The sequence below is a fragment of the Crassostrea angulata genome, chromosome 3, assembly GCF_025612915.1.
Source record: "Crassostrea angulata isolate pt1a10 chromosome 3, ASM2561291v2, whole genome shotgun sequence".
Taxonomy (NCBI): Eukaryota; Metazoa; Mollusca; class Bivalvia; order Ostreida; family Ostreidae; genus Magallana; species Magallana angulata.
In genome coordinates, this window is record NC_069113.1 from 12247237 (window position 1) to 12273962 (window position 26726).

A 26726-nucleotide genomic window follows, 5' to 3' on the forward strand; every position below is an offset into this window, starting at 1 on the left:
ATATGCAATATATTGTGGCACTGGGTTTTTTTTACACAGTTTGATTGTGAAATAGGTACTCTTTTGAAAATTGATGGCAGATACCCCCTGAAATATTTAACTATTCCCCTTAAATCTTTGCATTTGAGATGAATTTACTGATTTAAAAAAAATACATTTGGGAAAAACAATTTTATTGTATCTTACTAGAGATGAATTTTGGTGTGATTTTACTGCTAGGTGATTGTGTGTATTATGACAAACAATTGTGTAGGCTGAAATCCACAAGCAGATTAGAATCCCACATGATTATCACAAAGGTCATTAGGTCACCTGTTTCAGTGAAATCACAATTTTTTCAGAGGCCTCTGCATGACTATGTTGTATTGTTCTTCTTAGAAGTTGATGTCACTTGGGATTTTCCCAATACGAATACATCTTCCTTCTTGCTATGAAGTAAAGGGCAAGAGTACTAGCTCATGTAGTTCATGTATAATCTTTTTACTGCTGGTCTTGGCACTTAAACAACTTATATCATACAATGTATGCGGGGCTGATTTTATCTCTTAATACATGTATACCTGTATCTTTACCATGTCCTTAATGCACTTTGTGTATATATGATAAGAAATGAAACCAGGATTGATACATGTATTTAAAATACATGTAAGATAGGATTTGAGGATGTATAGATGAACAGCCTTGTCATGAATTACAATGACTCCATCCTGCACAGTCAGCAACCATTTAAGAAGCCCTAAACAATAGTTGGATATTCATTTTAAAGTCAATCATGAATTTAGGAGTTTTATTTAGGAAATTTACATATGATGTGGTCCTACACCTTTATACAATGTGCAAAATATTATTCAGATTTCAGATCATAATCCAGTTAAAGGAGGCCACAAAAACCTTAGTTTCAAAAACAATGCAATATCCTCCAAGATGCATCAGCTGTTTAAGTTTGGCACATGTAGCCAAAATAGCTGTATATTGCTATTCTGATATATTGAACCACTGCAGATTTTCATATCTTCCTTTATTGGTATTGTAAATACTGCACACCTCAAGTTCTATTTACCAGTATAAAAACTGCATGCAGTTATGTTTTCTTCATTTAAAAGAAAAGTGTGTGCAGAGGTTTTATTTAGAGAGGATTTTTGAAAGTCTTTACATGGCAAATTGAAAAAATTATGAAACACAATAAAGCCACCCTAAAACGTTTTTCTTTAAATCCATGACCAATTTAATGGTGCATCTTCAGAGCTCCTTGTATAATTGTAAGAAAAAACATCCCCTACCAACTGATTTTGGATAGTACTGTTTAAATCAGCCAAATGTATTTTTTCATTATGCATTGTACCTATACAGATAATTCATCACACACTACTATACCGGTAGTTATTAAAATGCCATTTCATGCTATATTTTAGATACAGGTGACCATTAAGGCCTATGGGCCTCTTTATCAGAAAAATCTTAATTTCATAATTTTACCAGATTTTTAATCAACCAAATCAACGAATCAATTGACACAAATTTGTTACTACATTTGTGAAGCAAATGATTTTGCAAATATTCACCTAGTCTGGCTATTACACAAACACTTATGTGCTTTCATGACTTACACAAATGGTTGCTCTAAATATAAGTGCAAATTAAAGAAAAAAAAATACTCCATGAAATATATTACTAATCAAGACTTGACATTTCTCTGATTCTCAGCTCAACATGTTATACCATCCTAAAGATGCTAAAGAAACACACTATTAATTTACATGGCCTTATGAAAAAAGGAAAACTGTATACAGGGAAATATTTGCCCTCGTTTTATTTTTGCCCCTCTCACCCTCGTTGTCAGTGGGCAAATTCAATTCTCGCAAATAATACATGTATCTCTTTTAACAAAATTGCATCTGGGCGAATTCAAGACAGGCAAAAACAGCTGTTTGCAAGTGTAGATGAAAATAACATTGTGCGAAAATAACCCTGTATACAGTATACATGTACATAATACAACATACATGTAATAAAACAGTTATGTATTAGTAAATATTCAATTGTTAATAACTTTTCAAATACTGTAATGTCTTTTTTTAATAATGCAATCATAGCAAATAATACTGCAAAATAAAATGTTGTCTTGTTTTATATCAATGTTATATAAAAAGTTATTTCAAAGACTCAACAATCTACTTATATAGGCTAACCTCTGCAAATCAAAAATGTTATTTCTGTATTCACAAAAATACAGAAAATATGCAAAAATTAAAAATATCCCCAGCCAAACAGACATTCTTTTTATCGACAATGTTTTCAAAATCCTGCTAAATGCATGTACACATGTATACAGCAAAACTCGGTTATAACGAAGTCACTGGGACTTAGGAAATTACTTCGTTATATCCGTAATTCGTTATAACCGTATAAGAAATTTATTAAATTTACATAGCTGGGGATCCAAGATGACTTCGCTATATCCGTAAATTCGCAATATCCGTGTTCGTACTAAACGAGTTTTGCTGTATAAATCATTCTGGTTCCAATAATGTAAGTACATATCAAAAATTTGCAATGAGGTAAATTAATGGACTCTGTTCAGATAATTATATCACATGCTCAAAGAGAAAGCAGTTAACGATTGCTAGATCTCAAACTTTGTGTGTTTTAGATCCAACAGATCAACAATGAATACATTGTAAATCATAGAATACTTGATGTCAACTCTCATTGATATAGTACTGTAATAAATATGATTTCACTGACAACAGATTAATAACTTAAGAATTGATACATATATTGGATGTCTTTATCTCCTCTTTTATATAAGCTCTCATATTCTTTATTTAATCATACATACATGTAATTTGCACCTCTCATATTTTTTGTTATCTAAGAGAGGGATTTGTATAAGCCTTTTGGCTTGTTTCCCAATCTTATTGTACTTTATGCCAAATACATGTACCTGCTATTGTAAATTATCAATAAAATATTGTTTAAACTAACTTAAGAATCAGTAGTACATGTACATCAATCTATACGTTCATATTATCAAGGAACTTTCAGATAAAAATATTTGCCCTATTCTGCTACTCTGGGAGTTGAAGTTTTTCATTTTCAGAGTCCCACCAGTTTCTCTGATATTTCCCATAATTTCTTAGCAGCCTCATCATCCTGGGCGGCCTTAGATTCCTCCTTGATGGCACAGTCACTATCATAAAATATAGGAAATGTGTTGACACAATCAATGTTCAAAATATTTTTTGAATAACTTACAAATCACTTCAATTAAAGAGCTGTGAAAAATTGCTGGGAATTTTACCCAAGAAAATCATTTGGTTAGATCTGCAGTAGCAAATGGTTTTCTAAAGATGACAATAATTGACTATGGTTTAAAACTACCGTACCTGACATGTTAAACAAAACATTTATCCTATGTCGAGAACATGTAATAAAATTCCTTGTTTCAAAAGTTTAATGACACCAGGCAGACAAGAAATACATGTATGTTGATCACTCATTGCTATGTACTTATATATGTGCTAGTTGCTACATATATGTGTTCAATCACCCTGTTTTCATGGTTTAACAGAAAAATTATTCTTTTCATTGAATGTGAACCCTTTGGTAAACAATGATTTTCTTTGGGTGACAATTTACATTATTATACTTTCATGGTAAATACTGAAATCTGATTGGTTTAGACCCAGTTTATAATCCATTCTATTACTGTTAACGTACTACATTTGGCTGTGTATTCTTTTTAGCGCTTTTGGCCGAATATGGCTTTGGCTAAATCAAGTACATCGCTAAATGCTATCCGTATATGTACCGTATAAGAAACTGCACATTCAGGAAAATGCTAATTCAAATCTATGCCAACTTGTTCAAAAACTAATTTCCGCCAAATATTGTACACGCCAAATATAATACGTTTACAGTACCCTAAACGTAAGCAACACACTTGGGCCAAGTGACTTGGCAATGGCTAACACAATGAACTGTTACATGCACATAAATTATGTGCGTACGGTTCGCCGTAGACTTTACATCATTCCTAAGGAAATCAGTTATGAGTTTTTACAAATAAGCCATTCATATAATAAAATAAATAGTGCATGTTTGGGAGGATAACAGTTGAAATTGACACCCCTTGAAAATCATCTTTTATAAAATGTAACCCTTGCTATGATCTAATTTGATATTTATAGTATACTCCAATTTCAGATGGAAAGAAGGAAAGAAAAATATTTCATACTATCTTAGTTTATGTAAAAGGGCTTAAACCCTTTAGTAAATTACATGACTGTATTATATAAATAGTGCCTGTTTGAGAAAACCATTGTCAACCGACGCAAAGCGGAGGTTGACAATGGTTTTCGAGGGGTGTCAATTTCAACTGTTATCCTACCAAACAGGCACTATTTATTTTGTTATACTGAATGTCTTAATTTTAAAGAAAACTTAACTGCTTTTACATAGGAATTCTACGGCGAACCGTACACGCATAATTTTCGTGCATGTAACAATTTGTAATGTTACCCGTTGCTAACGCTGAGGGTAATAGAACGGATTATGAACTGCGTCTAAACCAATCAGATTTCAGTATTTAACATGAAAGTATAACAAACAACAATATCACATTTAATGGATTCAGAACAATACATGCCACATGCATATACATTCAATACTCCTGGTTTTTTTTGTAAGCATGGATGAAATGTATCTGAAAATACTGATCAGAGAAAAGTAGGTATAATACTATCATAAAAGCCTAAAGTTTTACACACCTGAAGTATTTCCCTGTAACATTGGCTAGGCTTTCCTCTACAGCACAGTATATAGTGGTCTGAGCTCCCTGTAAAGGAGTTTTGCCGATAATATAAATGATGGGGGCAAACAGGATCCGGAAGTAAAACGGCACGCTCTGAGGAAGGTAACGAGTCAGCTCTGTATCCACAACTCCAGGATGTAGTGAATTCGCTGTCACATTTGTTCCTACAGAGTTAAAATTCCAAACAATTTTCATACAACTAGACCGAGCCCGAGCTGTGTTCCTTGGTGAACACAAAATGGTAAAGTATGAGTTTGAGTTCAAGGATCTGTTGGAAAATGGCTGCTCTTACCTTGCAATCTCCGACTCAACTCCCTCGTGAACAATACATTGGCAAGTTTGCTCTGGCGGTAAGCTGCCATACTGTTGTAATTTTTTTCACTGTTAAGGTCATCAAAGTCTAATTTATCTGTACCTAATTTTGAAAAAAAATATTATATCATGATAAATTTAATGCTTGTAATTTAATGTTTCAGATATTTATACAAACTTATAGATAAGGCAATTATTTTGATAAACATGTTCTTCTCGTCTAAGAAAAGAATACAGTCTAATTAATTTGACAATAGCAAACATCAATGTCCAAGTCCGTCTCGTGTCTCCCACTGTGAGTTTATTTTCAGCCCTTTCCTACCCCTCTAGTTTTATTTTTATATCATTTGTGTGTTGCACATACTGAATTAAGGAATGATATCAAATACTGAAAACCATTTGTCCTCTTCTATGGGGGCATGAAAATATTGAATTGAATTGTTGTTTAGATTTTTTCTACACCTTATTTACCAATACAAGGTACCATTTATCGGAGGGGGGTTACGTGTCACAAAGTTTGCAAAAGTGGGGAAAATATGGAGCATTTTTAATTTGCTTCAGTCAATTTTTTGCGATTTTAAAAGTTTCTTATAGAAAACAATACAAAATATAATTTCTGAGTATTCAATATTTTGCAACTGGAAAGAGATAGCAAAAAATGTGAAAATTAGATTCTCGTGAAAATTACGGGATAAACGGTACTTTAAAGGTATCTGTCCATGCTTTCATAACTTCATTTGATAATGTTTTCTAACATAATGAAGGGCATGATGGACAGCATTGTAAGTAGAGTTATTGCCCTCTTCCCTACAAATAGTTGGAAGTGGGACAGGGTGGAATCACCATGTCTATCCATATCCTCTAATAAATCTGCCTGTAAACATGAATTTATTTTACTGCAGAAAACTAGCCAATGGATATTTCTGAAATTCACCAATTATGCATCTAATATTTTTAATTTTAAATATTTTTAATTTTATTACATGTATATCAAATTTTGATTTGAAACTTTTTTTTTTTCATTTTGAGTTATGTTTTTATTTCAATTCTATTTACTCAATTAAAATTTTTTTTCAAATTGTGTAATGGCATGATGTCTCGCAGAGATTAAATCCCAAATTAAAGAGGCTGAGTGGTCAACACATTACCCATCAGATCTGCCTCAAACTTTTAAATATGATATTTTGGGCCATAAACTATAACTGTTTAATTCATCTAAATTATACAAAGATTTTCATCTTAAGGATTTAACTATAGCCTAAAAATGGCCATGAAGATTAAGCCCTCCTTAAAAAAGAGGTATAAAGGAACTATCATGCCTATATGACTCTCACTGTCTGTCTGTCTGGGTAATTCTAATTCTTACGTGTATGTGCACGGGACGACACATTGATGATTCTAGCAGGGGCCGAACTTTTTATTTTATCTAGGAGTAGATTGGTCAACAGGAAATGTCCAAGATGGTTCACTCCAAACTGCATCTCGAAACCATCTTGGGTCTTCCAGTATGGACACATCATTATACCTAACAAGAGGCCCAGGGGCCACATCGCTCACCTGAGCAACAATTGCCTTAATTCTGATCAAATTAGCATTACAGTATCAAACTATCTTGACAACCAAGTACAGTAGATCTTGCTAAAAAAAAATTTGAAAATCTACCAATTTTTATCCAGCTCTTTCTTTTGGTAAATACCAAGCCCCTTTTGTTGTTGTGCCTGTAAAAAGAGTTTTCTCTATTCCTATATACCCCCCCCCCCCCACCCATTTTGTGGCCCCACTTTTCTCTAGGGTATCATGGTTTCATCAAACTTATATCTGCATAACCTGTGCTTTCACACTAAGTACTGAGTTTTGGACCGAAAAACTTTCCCAGAATATTTTTAAAGATTTTCTCTATATATTCCTATGTAAAAATTCAAACCGCCATCACGGCCCCACCCTACCACTAGGGACTGTGATTTTGAATTTACACTCCCCGAGGATGCCTCTACACAAGTTAAAGCTTTTCTGGCCAAATGGTCTTTAAAAAGAAGATTTTTAAAGATTTTCTCTATATATTCCTATGTAAAAATTCATCCCCCACTGTGGCCTCACCATACCACTGGACTATTATTTTAACAAACTTGAATCTACAAGATTTGGAAATGCTCTCACTCAGATTCGGGCTTTCCTGGCCTAATAGTTTTGAGAAGAAGATTTTTTTTAGAGATTTTCTCTATGTATAAAAATGTATCCCCCATTGTGGCCCCACCCTACCCCAAAGGACCATGATTTGAACAAACTTGAATCTACATTATCTGAGGATGGTTACCCGCCAATTTGAGCTTTCTTGGTCATATAGTTTTTGAGAAGAAGATTTTTAAAGATTTTCTCTATATATTCCTATGTAAAACTTGATCCCCCATTGTGGCCCCACCATACCCCCAGGGACCATAATTTGAACAAACTTGAATCTACACTACCTGAGGATGCTTTCATTTAAATTTGAGCTTTTCTGGCCTAATAGTTTTTGAGAAGAAGAATTTTAATATATATTCCTATGTTAAACTTGATCCCCCCATTGTGGCCCCACCCTACCCCCAGGGACTATGATTTGAACAAATTTGAATCTACACTATCTGAGGATGCTTCCATTTTAATTTGATCTTTTCTGGCCTAATTGTTTTTGAGAAGATTTTTATAGATTTTCTCTATATATTCCTATGTAAAACTTGATCCCCCGATTTTGGCCCCACCCTACCCCCGGGGACCATGATTTGAACAAACTTGAATCTACACTATCTGACGATGCTTCCACTCAAATTTGAGCTTTCCTGGCCTAATAGTTTTTGAGAAGAAGATTTTTAAAGATTTTCTCTATATATTCCTATGTAAAACTTGATCCCCCAAATGTGGCCCCACCCTACCCCCGGTGACCATGATTTGAACAAACTTGAATCTACACTACCTGAGGATGCCTCCACACAAGTTTTAGCTTTTCAGGCCAAATAGTTTTTGAGAAGAAGATTTTTGAAAAATACCAACAAATTTTCAATAATTCTCAATTATCTCCCCTTTAAAGAGGGCGTGGCCCTTCATTTGAACAAACTTGAATCCCCTTCACCTAGTGGTGCTTTGTGCCAAATTTGGTTGAAATCTGCCCCGTGGTTCTTGAGAAGAAGATGAAAATGTGAAAAGTTAACAACGACAACAACGACAACGACAACGACGACAACGACAGACAACGGACAAATTGTGATCAGAAAAGCTCACTTGAGCCTTTGGCTCAGGTGAGCTAAAAATATAAAGATTCTTCACAATGTTATTTTGATTATCATACATTTACAATAAACCGTTAAGTAACAGATGAAGAACATGATTTCACATTCATTCATTTAAAATAAGATTTACCTGCATTATTTATAAGAATATCAATTTTAGGCTCGCTTTTGTTGATGTTGTCAGCAAATTTGCGGATGGAATCTAAGGACGCCAAGTCTACAATCTTGACAACAATATTCTGGTTGTTCGATTTCTTCATGATGTCTGTTGCAGCTCTCTCTGCCCTCATAACATCACGACATGCTAATATCACTTTTGCACCTATCAATTGAAAAAACATCTTTTCAAGTTATTAATAATGTGATGTTATTTGATCAAGAAGTTCTCATCTGAAACAATCTTGTAATAAATCCTTTTTCCAGTATATATATCTTAATTATTTCTAAAATTCGTTGACAAATACATGTACAACAGTTACCAATAGTCTGTCAGTGCATGTTTTGACCGTACTGTCTTTAAAATCATTTTAATTCTTTTGAAAATGATAGTTAAAATCCTTTTGGATTGTTACAATGGAGAAATCAGATGCAAGTGTACTATATACTAAAGAATCATCATTGTTCGTGGGGGACGACTGTTCATGGCTTTTCGTGGGTAACCTTGCCCACAAGTTTACCTCCAAATAAAGGTAGATACATGCAGGCATTTGTTTAATATCTATTTACGAAATAGAACCTTCTCAAACAAAATTAATTCCCCATGAACCAGGAAATTTTTGGCTACTTACGAACATTGACCCCCGCGAATAAAGTTATTCCACAGTAACCAATGTTTAAAAGGATGATGTTAAATACGACCCCCAGTGAATTGGCCAAAAAATATAATTCTTCCATCTTGCATGTAATTAATTTTTGATATACTTAATTTTCTATTCACTTAAAGGACAGGGTCACATATTAGAACAAAATTAACTCTTTCAGTCGACAAAATCATCAATATCATAATGGGTTAACATTTATGATATATACCGTAAAACAATCCATGTGTCATTTTTATTCACTTGTGTTTTAAAACCATCAAATTCATGATATATTTTCTATGATAATTCATCATATAAAAAGGGCTGCTGACATATGAGATACACATATCATGATTATCAAAAGTCAAACTCAGCATCATTTCATAGCTGACCTCTTGATGCCAGATCAATGGCAGTCTCTTTCCCAATGCCTGTGTTAGCCCCTGTGATGATGACAGTCTTTCCATCAAGTCTTGCTTTGCTGCGACAAACACCTCCAGCAAAATATCGTCTCATGGCAGCAAAACTCACACCTACAAATGTTGTCAAATAAAGACAAAGATGAAAGCAATGTAGAGGTTGATATATGGATGCCTGAGCATTTATTATCAATTCAGTGAATGGTGAGATTTCTTTGTTTCATGGCGAAGAGGACAAACATGTAAAGAAGTTGATATGATCAGTAAACATATTACACGTACAATGTAAATGCGACTGTGGGTTTCTTAAAATGATGGAACAACTTGTGTACTATTTCAGTTGTAAAAGAAAAAATTAAATTCTCTGATGCCTAATTAGAGATGTTTGGAGGTATATAAAATCATTGCAATGTCACATTGTGTAAAGTCAACAGATGTTTATTTTTGAAGGCTTGATTGATTAAGGTAAACAATATAGCAATTACTAATTTGCCATATACTAACAGGACAGGCAATTTCTACATTTGCAGTGTTTACTCACAGGAGCATCGTATCCGCTCTACTCTCTATGACATATTTATACATAATACAACACATGTATTATTTATATAGATGTCATAGAGAGTAGAGCTGATACAATGCCCCTGTGGTTTACTTCAAAAAATATCTGTGACATGCAAGACTGTGACAAGTTTTTAGAACTCCTTTCAATCCCAGGAAAATACAATAATTTATTACCTCTTGTCAATATGGATTGCGTTTGGATGAATTTGAAATAATACATGTATATGTTGTAAAATGATTGAGATACAGATCATATAGCTGCAGGTCTGTAGCTCCCGGTCTGAAAAAAAAATTGGATGGATGACCTTGGAGCTACAGTGCCACCCATTGAAACAAGAGATGTTTGTGAAACACTTATGCCCCCCTCCATTGGAAACATCCACAAAGAAAATGAATGTAAACTGCAAATAACTGGAATTTTTCTATGTCCAAGGGCCATAACTCTGTCGAAAATTGCTCGATCGTACCCAATATCGTACTTGTCCTAGATATTATCATGAAAAACCTGTATACCAAATTTCATTTCAATGTGTTCATCCTCTGTGAAGAAAATGGGTGGAAACTGCAAATAACTGGAATTTTTCTTAGTCCAAAGGCCATAACTCTGTCAAAAATTGCTCTATCGTATCCAATATCAAATTAGACCTAAATATTATCATGATAAATTTGTATACCAATTTTCATTTTAATATGCTCATCCTCTTCAAAGAAAATGAGCGGAAACTGCAAGTAACTGAAATTTTTCTATGTCCAAGAGCCATAACTCTGACGAAAATTGCTCGATCGTACCCAATATCGAAATTGACCTAGGTATTATCATGATAAACCTGTATACTAAATTTCATTTCAATATGTTCTTCCTCTGTGAAAAAAAAATCGGAAACTGTTGGTGGACCGACCGACAGACCAACAGCCAGCAGCAAAGCAATATGCCCTTCCTTCTTCGAAGGGGGGCATAATAATTGTATATTTATTGCGGACAAAAATCTATGCTAGTTTTGGACTGATTAAGCTTATTTATATGCAACTTCTGTAAAAACAATTAGCAACAAAAAAATTTCCAAGCAATATACTACTGGTATTGTCTCTTTACTCGCCTTTTAATCTTTTAAACACCATCAATAGCCCCGTAAATTTAAGTGGTGTAATTTGTTTACATGTAAAAATGGAGACTCTGGATCTTGATGTAAATTTAACATTCCTGATTTTCCAAGGTGAGTAGCGTGCTCCAGAGAAAGTCTGGGCAAATAAAAAGACGTCAGTAGTAAACTGAATGAAGAATTCAATGGTAAAAATTGTTTTCAGAAAAGTTGCGTGTAAGTAAGAGTAATCAGTCCAAAACTAGCGCTGATTTTTATGCGCAATAAATATTCAATTTTTTCAAAGGGTGGCACTGTAGCTCCCGGTCGTCCATACAATTTTTTCAGATCGGGAGCTACAGACCTACAAAAAACCGTGCGCAAACTTTTGTTTATAGTATGAATGGAATTGTAGCTCTATGGTCCGTCAACCCAAACTACGAACAGTGAGATATATCGCAAATGTTGCATATTTAGATTCCGTTATTATATGCTGCGTCCCTGATGTAAAACTAATTAAGAGAAAATTCGAGTTATAAAAGCCCGAATTTCCTCTTAGTTTTTTTGTAGTGATTACAACGAACGTTAAAATGAAAAACAGTTTATCAAAAACAAAATATACATGCATTATTTACCTATTCCCACCAGTGAACCAATTAGAATTCGGTGTTTTCTTGCAATGTCCAGCATTTCCTCAAAATCTAATCCCGTCATGTTTTAGTACGCTGCTACGCAGATACACATTAAATACCGATCCCGATCTTCTGTAATGGAGTGGGACAATCGCTCACTTTGTAAACGTTTTCACCAGAAGGCATATTACGCTGAATATTATCATGTAATTAGATCTAATTAATTTTTTATCTCAGAATCTCACCTATATTTTTTTTCCAGAAATTATCGGAAAATCATGTTTTGTTATTTTTACACTCTAAAATTACCGTTCAAATTTAGGTTCCTGCTCGTGTTGAGTAAAACACGGATGGACTAATCAATATGGGAACCTTAAAGGGTATTTTGATGTTTGCCTTGGTTTTTGAGCAATATATATGTGTGTCCGTCGATATTAATCAAGAGACTATTCAGAAGTTATTTCCTTATTTAAGAAATTACACGGTAATTACCTCCCCGTGTCTTCAGATATCACACAATTTAATTCGAATAGATTTAGTTGCATTTGGTAAAAACATAAATCTCATTCTTGAGCAAGAATCTGCAGATGCGTTTTCAATGACAAACCTGACAGTGAATGGCGAAACACTTTCAAAATCTCAGTCCGAAAAAGTAATGAAAGAATCTTCACTTGTGAAAGGATATGATAACAATATTCCGGAATCTTCATTTGCATTTGGGAAAAAATGTGGTAACAATTATGATGGATTTGTTTCATACAAAAACGAGTTGTACTTTATCGAACCTTTAGAGAAGTACTCGTTAATTTCGAACAAATCAATTGTGTACAGAAAATCGGATATGGATGAAAGTTACTTCGCATCTCGCATTGATTTCCTTGACGCCAAAATCACGCAAAAACAAGCTTTCAATGCCATTAAAAGCTCAATTTTATCACCAAAATATCTTGATATTTCTTATGAAAAGAACCCTCATTTTATTTCAAAACGCGCCGCTTCGCCAACTTCAAGGGCATGTTCCTTACACGTTGTTGCCGATCACATATTTTTTGAAAATATCGGAGGTTCCTCTTTGTCGAAAACAATATCTGAGATGCGCTATCAAGTAAGCCAAGCTGATATGATATTCCGAAGCACCGACTTCAATGGAAATGGATATGGCGACAATATTGGATTCGAAATATCCAACATCACCGTATTCACTGACCCTAACTACAGCGGCTACTACATGTCGGACCTAAGTCTGGACGTCAATGATTACCTATCCACGTTTTCTAAATACGACTTCGACCAATCGTGTCTGGCTGTGGCTTTTACTTATCGTGACTTCGATCGTGGCGTTGTCGGACTGGCTTGGATGGGATCTTCAAGCTTATATGGGTATCCTGGTGGTCTTTGCCAAAGAAGAATACAGTCCGATGGGGTTATGTACAGTTATAACACGGCACTCGTCACCATGCTTAACTACGGCGCGCGAGTAAACAGTTACGAGTCATCAATGGTGTTGACACATGAATTTGGTCACAATTTTGGGAGTTTGCATGATTCGGATGGTGACCCTTCTTGTTTTTCTGAAACATACGGAAATTTCATAATGTATCCAACATCTGGCGAGGGTACAAAACCAAATGAAAACAAATTTTCCCCTTGCAGTATAAACATGATTTATCCAGTCATTGTGAACAAAGGTTGGTGTCTCGCTGATAGAAGTACCCCGTCTTGTGGAAATAGCATCGTAGAGCCAGGCGAAGAATGTGATTGTGGTACCTCGTTTACCTGTGTATACACTGACAACTGCTGTACTCCCTCGGACGTGACGAACTCTCCCGACGCGCCGTGTACATTTAGAAGATCGGAAGGCAAAGTGTGCTCACCAAGAACAGGGCTCTGTTGTGAACAGAGCTGTACATTTACGCCAACCAGTGTCCAGAAAGTGTGCGGGATCTCCTCAGAATGCCAGGAGACTGTCGTCTGCGATGGAAACAATTCGGTATGTCCCGACGCAACCCTTAAGCCAGACAACACTTCATGTGACTCTGATAGAAAATTGTGTGACAATGGAACATGCTCAAAGAGTTCCTGTGAAAGGAACAATCTTGTTGAATGCCAGTGCACGACTGTGTCTCATGATATGTGTAAACTCTGTTGCAAAGCGCCGAATACTGGTGACTGTAAACCAGCTAACGAGTTTAGTATCCTCTCCACCACAAGTGACGTCATTATGTTAGCATCCGGGTCATCATGCAATGAATTTACTGGATTTTGTGACTCACGACACACTTGTATCTCTGAAGATCCTAATGATGTAATAGACAGACTGAAAGACGCCTTTAGCTCTCAAGTCAGACAAGACATTGGGTTATGGATGAAGAACAATTGGTATTACGTGTTCTTTGGATTGTTGAGTTTGTTCATGCTCATTATCCTGTTCATTGGTTGTAGAAGAAAAAACGAAAACGTGCAAGGTCGGGCATACCGGCAGGGAAGATTCGAACAGGTAATGGCACAAGCAAGGATAGAAAGAGAAAAGCAAGAAAGGAAGATGAATGTCTTAGCGGCCATGTTTGACAAGAGAATTCGAAAAGTACAACACGGCCACGAGAGTTTGGAATACACGTACGCCGTTGTCCGACTCTCAGTCTTCTTTCCAACAGCAACCAAGGAGGTGATCCGACAGGCGCTGGCCAAGTGTACTTCAGAGGACGTGGCAGTCCGACATTTACTGGTCAGTGGCTTCCCGATGAGAAAGATGGTCTGTGCGAAAGACTTTATGGTCAGCTAAAATAGTAATGTTTTCACTTATACATGATCGACTATTTTCTTTCACGCATTTTTTCTGGTTATATTCTCGATTGTCCGTTATTCGTGAAAGTTTTATCTTTTGTACGTTGTTCATTAAATTTTGTTACATATTATTCTCAATAATAATAATAAAACTTAATAATGTATTATTCTCAATAAGAATGGGTTTTTTTTATTAATTAAGAAGTATATATGAAAAGGTTTATTTTCAACCTAATAGTTAGTACTCCCTTAAAAGCTAAAAGTACGCTGAAGGAGTTTGGATGGGCTACATTCGCCTAAAAATCATTTGTCTAGCTTAACTAAAGTATAGAGAAAATATTTTAGATTTAGATTTGAAATATTTCTCTATATATATATTGCAATACAGAACACTTTTCCTTAGCAATACAGATAGAATGGCACAAAAATGGCCTTGTCCTTTTAAAATGTAGTAGCACGTACCTGTATTAAATAAGCTTTACATTTCGTTATTTGAGTTTGATACATTTGTGTTGCTTTATTGTTTGAAATTGTACAACAGTATGGCAAATAAAATGTGCAGTAAAATTCATTATGAATTTTTATGTCTCTATATGAAATGAACCTGCAATAATCGTTGTCGTTATTTCTTCTGAAACTTGGATACGTGTGTATGTAAGTATTGTCACTGCGTCGCACTGAATTCTCAAATAACGAATTAAATGTTGAATTGTTTCTGTTACAAGTGTAATCAAACATACCTTAAAATTTATCCAACATCTTTAAAATACGTTATGTATGTGTATATTTGATGTACAAACTGAATAACTGCTATTGTAATGTGAACAAAGTAAACTGCCAATTTGGAACAATAAACGTCACTTTGTGGTTGTAGTTATCGTAAGGGTAACCATTAATGTTCTATCGTTCAACCATCCTTGGTCTCATGACCGCATAACCCATGCCATCATATAGGCATCACTTATCCCACGGCAGCCATTTTTCATAACAGAGGTGTAAATACATGTACTCTTGTTTGATAGGAAGTAGATGCATGATGTAAGTGAGAATTTCAAAGAAATTGATATATTAATTTAATAACCACAACCAAAGGACTCCTTTGGTTTTAAACTTCTAACAAACTGATGACACACTGAAGAGAAACATGAAACGGAGAACCATAAATCTGTGTTTATTATGACAGGCAAACCACTTCCTAAACAAATAATATTATTTTGTTAAAGTGTGCGTCCACATTCATTAAGTTGTTTTAATATTGATAGTCGTTCCGAAGACAAATATTGATCTTGGATTGGCTTGTGGTCCTGTGTGGTTCACGTCGACGTCTTTTGCAGAAAGTAAAACCTGGGGTTTGTTTTGCCTCTCTTCGTCATGAATTTCTTCGATTGGAGAAAAGGAAGTTGAAATGCAGGGTATTTTCTTGTTTCTGATTTCTTTGTATCTGTTGACTGCCTGTATTCATGGTACATGTGTCGACATTTTATCGGGGTGTAAGAAGACCTGCTCTACAAATGGGGATTGTGATGTATCTACAGGGTATTACTGCCAGAAACAGCTCTGAATTTTTTTTTTCTTCAAAGCAACTCTCTGTGTACTACCACTTACTTGAATTCTGTCACTTTTATATAAATTTTATAATTGGTTAGTTTATTTTCCAATGTCTACGTAAGTAATTGAAATTAAGCACTTGAATATTCATTCATGCAATGAATAATAGATATTAAATTTAAACAACTTTATTAATATAAACGTGAACGACTTTTCAAGGTTAATTACTGTTAACGTAGAGTTATCTTTGTAGAGCAAAGGTGCAACATCCTCCTTTTAATACAATTGTGATAAATAAATTAGGTCATACATTGTCATATTGAAATGCACAGTCATTTATGACAAATGTAACTTTTATTTGATAATTTTGTGATTGAATTTTAGGGATGATTTTTTTGGGGGGGGGGGGGGGGTAAATCTCTTGTCAAAGCAACATTGTTCCTTGATGGCATTCTCTATACACATATACAGCATGATGCGATATGCTACAAATGGTCAGGCTTCCCTTTTGCCTAGCTTTGCTTTCTCTCTGTATAGGGAAGTATCAGCTTAAAGCTGAACCACACGGAAGGAACGTGACCTTGACGTGAAGGGACTTTTAGCCGCCCGATTACCAGTTCGAATATATTGTGGCAATCTCTTCATCCTTAACAACTACCACGATGGCATGAAAGAGAGTTGAAGTATGATTATTCCAAAAAAAAAATATGACGTGTTGTATTCCGTAGATGTATTTTATATCATTCACCTCCCTAAAAATTAGAGCAGATCAGAAATAGCAAATATTGTGTGTGTGTGTGTGTGTGTGTGTGTGTGTGTGTGTGTGTGTGTCTAGTGAACACAGCAAAGAAAAAGGAGTTTTAAATACTAGTCGCTTTAATTCGAACAGATGTTAATAAATATGACATTGAACTCCTTTTCTATATTCAGTACAAGATTTTGAATAACTTAAAACATGCTGCACTTCACCAAAATTACATTATTTTTATTCCAATACCAGTACTTAAAACCATTATATAGACAAGGCCGATATAGATTATTAAATATATACCACTACAAATAACACCACATTTGACCTTGTTTAATTTTAAGATTTAGGAAAAACTATACAATATAAACAACTGAGAGTTTATTCATGCAGAAGATAAACTTAATTTTAATTTATTTTATGTTAATGTTTAATCCCAAAATCGGGACAGAGTTCAAAATATATTATACTCAACTATTCATATTCTATCTTGTAATTTCCAGCAGTGTTATGTTTTGTTGTTGTGAATGAAAGTATTCATTGAAAGTATAAAATTCTGTCTTTGGTTGTTCATGCCAATATGAATTGAAGGTAGTGAGCTTTGCAGTAAATATATAGCGCAAACACCACAAAATAAAAAAATAATTATGTTGTTTATATTTACATATCTCTCTCTCTCTCTCTCTCTCTCATTTATTTTCCAGATAAAATGAGTTTTAGTACGAATGTTATCTCTATTTTCGATCAGTATGTTGCATAGAAGTAACAGGCAGTTTAGCCATAATATGGGTCATAATCTGCAAAAATTTGGAAGTCTGAAGTGCGTCAAGAATTCCCACACGTCTCATTTGTAGTAATATGTGCTGTGATTTTCTTATATTATATCCCTTTTCATGTATGTAATATTTATAAGTTAACATTAATTACACATGCAGCATATTTATTTTAACCAACATTGTCATTCACTGCTAAATAATGCATTTGAAGTCAGTTTTAATTAGTTCAAGGAATTTGAATATGTAAATATTCATACACGGACAAAATTATTAGAAACTGGTTGTGATGTGATTCGGTTTTGTCAGTAGCTACTTGAACACTCTGAGTCTCGGGAGAGATATTGCGGTACTTAGATGTTTATACGGTATGATATTGACGTTCATCACTTTTGTAGGTAGGGTCAGCTCCTCCAGAATGTATCTTGTATGACCTTCACCCTGGGACTATTTACTACACAACAGTTGGGATATGGAAAGATATGCACTTTGCGGAATATCAAGAAACAAGCGAAATAATTTCGTTTAAAACATCAGGTATTTAACCAAAGAAATGAGGGTGACTGTTTACTAGTATAGAATAAACCAGACAGGGGACAGACAATAGCTAGTAGGGAAAACTGCACAATTGCATCTGGGCGAATTCAATACGGGCAAAACTGTTTGCAAGTGTAGAAAGGTGAAAATAACACAGGGCGAAAATAACCCTGTATACAGTATACATGTACATGTAATACAATTTACTTGTAATAGACCATTTATGTATTAGTAAATATTCAATTGTCAATAATTTTTCATTCCAATCCAAATACTGTAATGTCTTTTTTTTTTAATAATGCAACCATAGCAAATAATACAGCAAAATAAAATGTTGTCTTGTTTTATATCATTGTATTATAAAAAGTAATTTCAAAGACTCAACAATCTACTTATTTATATAGCCTCTGCAAATCAAAAATGTTATTTCTGTATTCACAAAATACAGAAAATATGCAAATATTAGAAATATCCCAAGCCAAATAGACATTCTTTTCATCAACATTGTTTTTAAAAATAACACTCTATGCATGTACACATGTAAATAAATCATTTTGACTCCAATAATGTGAGTTCATATCAAAAACTTGGAATGAGGTAAATTATTGGACTCTGTTTAGATAGTTACTAATGACTGTATATCACATATACAAAAAAAAAAGCAGATCTCAAACTTTGTGTTTTAGATTCAACAGACCAACAATGAATATAATGTAAATCAAAGAATACTTGATGTTAACTCTCATTTTAATATTATATATGATTTCACAGACAGCAGATAAATAACTTAAGAATCAGCAGTTCATGTACATCAATGTATTTTTTCTTTTTCTCAAGGAATTTTCAGGTAAAGATATTCGCCCTATTTTGCTACTCTGGGGGTCGGGGTTTTTCATTTTCGGAGACCCACCAGTTTTTCTGATACTTCCCACAGTTTCTTAGCAGCCTCGTCATCCAGGGCGGCCTTTGATTCCTCCTTGATAGCACAGTCACTATCATAAAATGTAGGAAATAGGTTGACACAATCAATGTTCAAAATATTTTTTGAATAACTAACAAATCACTACAAGTAAAAAGCATGTATTTACTAGGAATTTTACCCAAGAAAATCATTGTTTGTCTTAGATTTGGTTAGATCTGCAGCATCCAATCGTTTTCTCAAAAACTACCTGGCATGTTAAACAAAACATTGATCCTATGTAGAGAACTTGTAATAAAATTCCTTGTTTCAAAAGTTTAATGACACCAGGCAGACATGAAATACGGTGATCACCCATTGCTATGTACTTATATATGTGCCATCTACATGTATATGTTCAATCATCCTGTTTTCATGGTTCAACAGAAAAATTATTCTTTACATTGAATGTGAACCCTTTGGTTAACAATGATTTTCTTTGGCTGACAATTTACAATGTAACCCTTGTTATAATCTAATTTCGTATTCATAGTATACTCAGTACTTGAATTTCACATGGAAAGAAATTTATTCCAAGCTATCTTAGTTTATGTAAAGGGCCTGAACCTTATAGTAAATTTCATGACTGTGAACAACAAAATCTATTCAATGGATTCAGAACAATACATGCCACATGCATATACTAGTACATTCCACACTCCTGGTTTTTTTGTAAGCATGAATAAAATGTATATGAACATACTGATCAGAGAAAAGTAGGTATAATACTACCATAAGAGCCTAAAGTTTTACACACCTGAAGTATTTCCCTGTAACATTGGCTAGGCTTTCCTCTACAGCACAGTATATAGTGGTCCGAGCTCCCTGTAAAGGAGTTTTGCTGAGGAGATAAATGATGGGGGCAAGCAGGGTCCGGAAGTAAAACGGCACGCTCTGAGGAAGGTAACGAGTCAGCTCTGTATCCACAACTCCAGGATGTAGTGAATTCGCTGTCACATTTGTTCCTATAGAGTTAAAATTCCAAACAATTTTCATACAACCAGACCGAGCCTTGGTGAACACAAAATGGTAAAGTATGAGTTTGAGTTCAAGGATCTGTTGGACAATGCCTTACCTTGCAATCTCCGACTCAACTCCCTCGTGAACAATACGTTGGCAAGTTTGCTCTGGCGGTAAACTGCGATACTGTTGTAATTTTTTTCACCGTTAAGGTCATCAAAGTCTAATTTATCGGTATCTAATTTTGAAAAAAAATATTATATCAAGATAATAATGCATGTAATTTAATTTTTCAGATATTTATACAAACTTTTAGATGAGGCAATTAGTTTGATAAGCATGTTCTTCACTTGTCTGAGAAAATAATACAGTCTAATTAATTTGACAATAGCAAACATCAATGTCCGAGTCAATCTCATGTCTCCCACTGTGAGTTTGTTTTTAGCCCTTTCCTACCCCTCTAGTTTTGTTTTGTTTTTATCATTTGTGTGATGCACTTGGTGAATTAAGGAATGATACCAAAAACTCTAAACCATTTGCACTCTTCTATAGTGGCATGAAAATATTGTATGAATTGTTGTTTAGATGTTTTCTTAACCTTAATTACTGGTAAAAGGTACCAAATATCGGGGGCGGGGGGGGGGGGGGGGTTCGCATGTAACAAAATTTGCGGAAGTCGGGAAAGTATGTAGCACTTTTTAATTTGCTGCAGTCAATTTTTGTGATTTTAAAAGTTTCTTATAGAAAACAATACAAGGTATATAATTTTTGTGTATTCAACATTTTGCGACTGAAAATAGATCGGGAAAATTCAACAATTAGATCATCTCAAAAATTGCCAGATATACGGTACTTTCCTGGTATCTAATCAATACTTTCTTAACTTAATTGGATAATGCTTTTTAACATGATGACGGCATGATTATCACAATGTAAGGAGAGTTATCGCCCCCTTCCCTAAAAATAGTTGGAAGTGGGAGAGGGTGGAATCACCATGTCGATCCATATCCCTTCATAAATCTGCCTGTAAACTTGATTTTATTCTGCTGCAAAAAACGAGCAAATAGATTTTTCTAAAATTCACCCATTATGAATCTGACATTTTTAAAAAATTTATTATTACAAATTATGATTTGACAATTTTATTTTCATTTTGAAGTGTGTTTTTATTTAACTTTATGTATTAAATAATTATTTTTTTGAAATTGTGTAATGGCATGATGTTTCGCAAAGATTAAATACCAAGTTAAAGAGGCCGAGTGGTCAACAAATTACCCTACAGATCTGCCTCAAACTTTCAATATGATATTTTGGGCCATAACTTTAACTGTTTAATTCATTTTTTTTATCTATATTATACAAAGATCTTCATCTTAAGGATTCAACTAAAGCCTAAAAATGGCCATGAAGATTAAGCCCTCCTTAAAAAAGATGTATAAAGGAACTATCATGCCTATCTGTCTCTCACTGTCTGTCTATTTGTATGTCTGTCTGTGGAATTCTATTTCTTACGTGTATGTGCATGGGACGACACATTGATGATTCTAGCAGGGGCCGAACTTTTTATTTTATCTAGGAGTAGATTGGTCAACAGGAAATGACCAAGATGGTTCACTCCAAACTGCATCTCGAAACCATCTTGGGTCTTCCAGTATGGACACATCATTATGCCTAAAAAAAAAGAGATTCTTCACAGTGTTATTTATCATACATTTAAAATACACCGTTAAGTAACAGATGTTCTGATGTTCAGATGACAGTCTAGATCTAATTTTCGCTTCCTTTCTTATTAATCTTTTACTGCATAAAATGTAATTTGTAAATTACTGTCACCCTATGTATGTGTAATGCATGTATGGTTATGCCAAGAAAGATCTCAAAGTAAACATAGGATATATGATATACAAGCTAGCAGTATTTCCCCTTGATTGGAAAGTAAAAGGCTACAATTTAGTTCTAACGGGCCGGGGGTCACAAGGATTATAGGTCATTTCAGAACCCTTTGGAGAGCTCTCACTAAGCTAGTGCATGTACCAGTATGTGAATAGTAAGTTAAACCTGCAAATACAATTTCACATTCATTCATTTAATGGTAAAATAAGATTCACCTGCATTATTTATAAGAATATCAATTTTAGGCTCGCTTTTGTTGATGTTGTCAGCAAATTTGCGGATGGAATCTAAGGACGCCAAGTCTACAATCTTGACAACAATATTCCGGTTGTTGGATTTCTTCATGATGTCTGTTGCAGCTCTCTCTGCTCTGATAACATCACGACATGCTAATATCACTTTTGCACCTATCAATTGAAAAAAACATCTTTTCAAGTTATTACATGTAATAATGGGATGTCATTTGATGAAGAAGTTCTCATCTCAAACAATCTTGTTATAAATCCTTTTTCCAGTATGTTTTTAACTATTTCTTATAATCGTTGACAAATACAACAGTTACCATAGTCTGTGGGTGCATGTTTTGCTGTACTGTCTTCAAAATCATTTTAGTTCTATGGAAAATGATAGTTAAAATCCTTTTGGATTGTTACAATGGAGTAATCAAAGATGCTAGTGTACTGTATACTGAAGAATCATCAGTGTTCATGGCTTTTGTAAAGTAACCCTTGCCCACAAATTTTCCAATGAACGTACAGTGTATATACATGCAAGCATTTGTTTAATATTGATAAACAAAATAGAACCTTTTCAAACGAAAATACTTCCCCACGAACCAGGATATTTTTGGCTACCCAAGAACATTGATCCCCCACGAATAAACATGATTCCACAGGAACCATTGTTTAAAGGATATTGTTAAATACGATACCCAGTGAATTGGCCAAAAAATATAATTCTTCAATCTTGCATGTAATTAATCTTTGATATATTTAATTTTCTATTCACTTAAAGGACAGGGTCATTCACTCTTAAAGTCTACAAAATCATCAATATCACAATGCGTAAACATTTCTGATATATAAAACAATCCAAGTTATACCAATTTGAATGTGTCATTTTTATTCACTTGTGTTTTTAAATCATCAAATTCATGGTAGATTTTCTATGATTCATTATATAAGGGCTGCAGACTTATCTTATGAGATATCATCATGCTTTATCAAAAGTCAAACTCAGCGTCATTTCATAGCTGACCTCTTGACGCCAGATCAATGGCAGTCTCTTTCCCAATGCCTGTGTTAGTTCCTGTGACGATGACAGTTTTTCCATCAAGTCTTGCTTTGCTGCGACAAACACCTCCAGCAAAATATCGTCTAATGGCAGTAAAACTCACACCTACAAATGTTGTCAAATAAAGACCAAAATAAAAGCAATGTAGAGGTTGATTCCTGAACATGTATTATCAATTCAGTGAATGGTGAGATTTCTTTGTTTCATGGCGAAGAGGACAAACATGAAAAGAAGATGATATGGTCAGTAAACATATATTACACGTAAATGCGACAGTGGGTTTCTTCAGATGATGGAACAAATTGTGTACTATTTCGGTTGTAAAAAAAAAAATAATTCTCTTATGGCAGTTTGGAGGTAATCTACCGGTATATAAAATCATTGCAATGTCACATTGTCTAAAGTCAACAGAAGTTTATTCCTGAATGATTAAGGTAAACAATATAGCAATTTTCCATGCATGTAAATCCAGGAACGTGTACAATATTCTATTTCTAATTATGACAGGACAGGTAACTTCTACACTTGCAGTGTTTACACACAGGGGCATCGTATCCGCTCTACTCTTTATGACATATTTATGAATAATGCAACACATATATTATTTATATATATGTCATAGAGAGTAGGCCGGATGCGGTGCACCTGTGGTTTATACTTCCAAACATATCATGCAAGACTCTAACATTAGTTTTTAGAACTCTTTTCACTACCTGTAAAATACAATATGAATAATTATTGCTTTTGGATGAATTTTTAATATTACATGTATATGTTATAAAATGATTGAGATACAGTTCCCACCGAAGAAAAACCCATCGATTTTTCTCAGAAATGAGATAAATTTCTCAGAAATGAGATAAATGCGGTCTTCTATATTTTTAAAAATCTGGTATAATGATCCGAAAAAAATTGTAAGATTGTATTTTGAAGGTTTGCTTTGCTATATTTGAAAAGTTAATTAACGATATCTGCAGAACTGTAGATCCATTAAAAAAAATTCGGGTAGACGGGTCAAAACCGTGCGAGAACTCTTGTCTGGATTTTAGTATGGATGGAACTGTAGCTATATGGTCCGTCACCGGAACCTACGAACAGTGAGATATATCGCAAAACTTTCATATTCAGATTCCGTTATTAAATGTTGCGTCCCTGGGCTGCGTTCAAGATCGTAGCGGCTTGGTAGGGCTAGGTAGGGTCTACGTTGTTGAACGGTATGCTAGCCTAGCCGCTAGGTAGATATTCGTAGCCTAAATATTTTATGCTAAGCATCGAATTCAAGATGGCCACCTTAGTTACCACTTTGTAACAAACACGAAATCTATTTATAGTGATATTTTATTCAGCCTTTAAGTTATAATGAATCTTAACATATATATTTCCGCTTGAAATTAACAAATTATGTAAATGTAATAAGTCTTCAGTTATTTCCAACTTCAAATCTGAAACCTAGCGGTCCGTTCAATAGACCTAGATATCTACGACCTAGCGGCTATGCTAGCAGCTACGATCTTGAACGCAGCCCTGGTGTAATACTAATTAAGAGGAAATTCTAGGTAAGATTTCCTCTTAAACTTATTGGTAGTGTTTACAACAAACGTTTAAATTCAAAACAGTTTATCAAAAATGAAATATACATGCATTATTTACCTATTCCCACAAGTGAACCAATTAGAAATCGGTGTTTTCTTGCAATGTCCAACATTTCCTCAAAATCTATTCCCGTCATGGTTTCGTAGATTAGGCCTACACAGATACACAGTAAAATGCCAATCCCGATCATCTGTGATGGAATGGGACAATTGCTCACTCTGTAAACGTTTTCACCAGAAAGCATATTATGCTGTATGCTTTTATCATGTAATTAAATTTTTTTCTCAGAATCTCACCTTTTTTTTCCAAGAATTATCGGAAAATCATATTCCGTAAAATTACAGTTCAAATATAGGTTCCCGCTCACGTTAAGTAAAACGCGGATGGACTAATCATTATGGGAACCTTAAAGGGTATTTTGATGTTTGCCTTGGTTCTTGAGCAATGTGTGTCCGTCGATGTTAATTAAGAGACCATTAAGAAGTTATTTCATTATTTAAGAAATTACACGGTAATTACCTCCCCGTGTCTTCAGAAATCACACAATTTAATTAGAATAGATACAGTACCGATCAGACCCAACCTAACAGAAAGTAAACCCCAACTAAACCCTGGGTTTACTTTCTGGGTTTACTCTGGGTTTACTAGAGTGGACCCAGAGTAAACCCCAAGTAAACCCAGAGTGGACACAGAGAGTAAACCCGATCAGTAGTATATCCTGAAAGCAGACGCTTTATGTGTATTCGGAATATACAAGAGGCAGGACTCACAGGTAGTAGGATGATAAGATAAAATACAAGTCTGCTTCACACTTCAGTGCGTATAGTTGACTCAAAAAGCAATTCTCGAGTAAACCCAAAGTAAACCCCGAGTAAACCCAAAGTAAACCCCAAGTGGACCCATATTTTCAAAAAGTCAACCCAAAGTAAACCCAGGGTTTAGTTGGGGTTTACTCTGGTGTTAGGTTGGGTCTGATCGGTACTGTATGGTTGCATTTGGTAAAAACATAAATCTCATTCTTGAACAAGAATCTGCAGATGCGTTTTCAATGACAAACCTGACAGTGAATGGCGAATTACTTCCAAAATCTCGGTCTGAAAAAGTAATGAAAGAATCTAAACTTGTGAAAGGATATGATAACAATTTTCCGGATTCTTCATTTGCATTTGGGAAAAGATGTGGTAACAATTATGATGGATACAAAAACGAGTTGTACTTTATCGAACCTTTAGAGAAATACTTGTTCATTTCGAACAAATCAATTGTGTACAGAAAATCGGATATGGACGAAGGTTACCTCGCATCTCGCATTGATATCCTTGACACAAAGCCACGCAAAAACAAGCTTTTAATGCCATTAAAAGCTCAATTTTATCAACAAAATATCTTCTGATTAAAAGAGCCCTCGTTTTATTTCAAAACGCACCGCTACGCCAACTTCAAGGGCATGTTCCTTACACGTTGTTGCTGATCACATATTTTTTGAAAATATCGGAGGTTTCTCTTTGTCGAAAACAATTTCTGAGATGCGATATAAAGTAAGCCAAGCTGATATGATATTCCGAAGCACCGACTTCAATGGAAATGGATATGGCGACAATATTTGATTCGAAATATCCAACATCACCGTATTCACTGACCCCAGCTACAGCGGCTACTACATGTCGGACCTAAGTCTGGACGTCAATGGTTACCTATCCACGTTTTCTAAATACGACTTCCACCAATCATGTCTGGCTGTGGCTTTTACTGATCGT

The 26726-nt window shown here is 34.6% G+C and overlaps 3 protein-coding genes and 1 long non-coding RNA gene across 4 annotated transcripts; 2 read left to right on the plus strand and 2 right to left on the minus strand.

Moving 5' to 3' along the window:
- Positions 1 to 18: 18 nt before the first annotated feature.
- On the minus strand, positions 19 to 12027 carry LOC128178974 (retinol dehydrogenase 13-like). The gene is made up of 8 exons (XM_052846421.1): positions 11886 to 12027; positions 9581 to 9721; positions 8519 to 8710; positions 6492 to 6650; positions 5106 to 5228; positions 4770 to 4977; positions 2982 to 3190; positions 19 to 2755 (listed from the first exon to the last, which is right to left on the minus strand). Exons 1-7 carry the CDS (start codon positions 11962 to 11964, stop codon positions 3097 to 3099), a joined length of 996 nt encoding a protein of 331 aa, XP_052702381.1. The 5' UTR covers positions 11965 to 12027; the 3' UTR covers positions 19 to 2755; positions 2982 to 3096.
- A 124-nt stretch (positions 12028 to 12151) lies between these two features.
- LOC128178972 (disintegrin and metalloproteinase domain-containing protein 10-like) lies at positions 12152 to 15246 on the plus strand. Its single transcript, XM_052846419.1, has one exon. The coding sequence runs from the start codon at positions 12247 to 12249 to the stop codon at positions 14662 to 14664; it is 2418 nt and encodes an 805-aa protein (XP_052702379.1). The 5' UTR covers positions 12152 to 12246; the 3' UTR covers positions 14665 to 15246.
- A 634-nt stretch (positions 15247 to 15880) lies between these two features.
- LOC128178977 (uncharacterized) lies at positions 15881 to 18258 on the plus strand. Its single transcript, XR_008243026.1, has 3 exons — positions 15881 to 16078; positions 16752 to 16897; positions 18134 to 18258. It is a non-coding gene; the product is annotated as an uncharacterized LOC128178977 (long non-coding RNA).
- Positions 18259 to 19127: 869 nt separating this feature from the next.
- On the minus strand, positions 19128 to 25213 carry LOC128178976 (retinol dehydrogenase 13-like). Its single transcript, XM_052846422.1, has 7 exons — positions 25027 to 25213; positions 23341 to 23481; positions 22299 to 22490; positions 21703 to 21861; positions 20306 to 20428; positions 19988 to 20195; positions 19128 to 19264 (listed from the first exon to the last, which is right to left on the minus strand). The coding sequence occupies exons 1-7, from the start codon at positions 25211 to 25213 to the stop codon at positions 19165 to 19167; spliced, it is 1110 nt and encodes a 369-aa protein (XP_052702382.1). The 3' UTR covers positions 19128 to 19164.
- Positions 25214 to 26726: the final 1513 nt, after the last annotated feature.

What these genes read in the sequence shown, in the direction of transcription:
- LOC128178974 (XM_052846421.1), bottom strand. Translation starts at nt 11,964, where the DNA reads ATGACGGGATTAGATTTTGAGGAAATGCTGGACATTGCAAGAAAACAC. An exon ending in TGGTTCACTGGTGGGAATAG is followed by an intron (nt 9,722 to 11,885) that starts GTAAATAATGCA and finishes CAACATTTGTAG; the next exon opens with GTGTGAGTTTTGCTGCCATG. An exon ending in CATTGATCTGGCATCAAGAG is followed by an intron (nt 8,711 to 9,580) that starts GTCAGCTATGAA and finishes TTCAATTGATAG; the next exon opens with GTGCAAAAGTGATATTAGCA.
- LOC128178972 (XM_052846419.1), top strand. Translation starts at nt 12,247, where the DNA reads ATGGGAACCTTAAAGGGTATTTTGATGTTTGCCTTGGTTTTTGAGCAA.
- LOC128178976 (XM_052846422.1), bottom strand. Translation starts at nt 25,213, where the DNA reads ATGCTTTCTGGTGAAAACGTTTACAGAGTGAGCAATTGTCCCATTCCA. An exon ending in TATTCTTATAAATAATGCAG is followed by an intron (nt 21,862 to 22,298) that starts GTGAATCTTATT and finishes CTTTTTTTTTAG; the next exon opens with GCATAATGATGTGTCCATAC. An exon ending in GTTGAGTCGGAGATTGCAAG is followed by an intron (nt 20,196 to 20,305) that starts GTAAGGCATTGT and finishes TTAACTCTATAG; the next exon opens with GAACAAATGTGACAGCGAAT.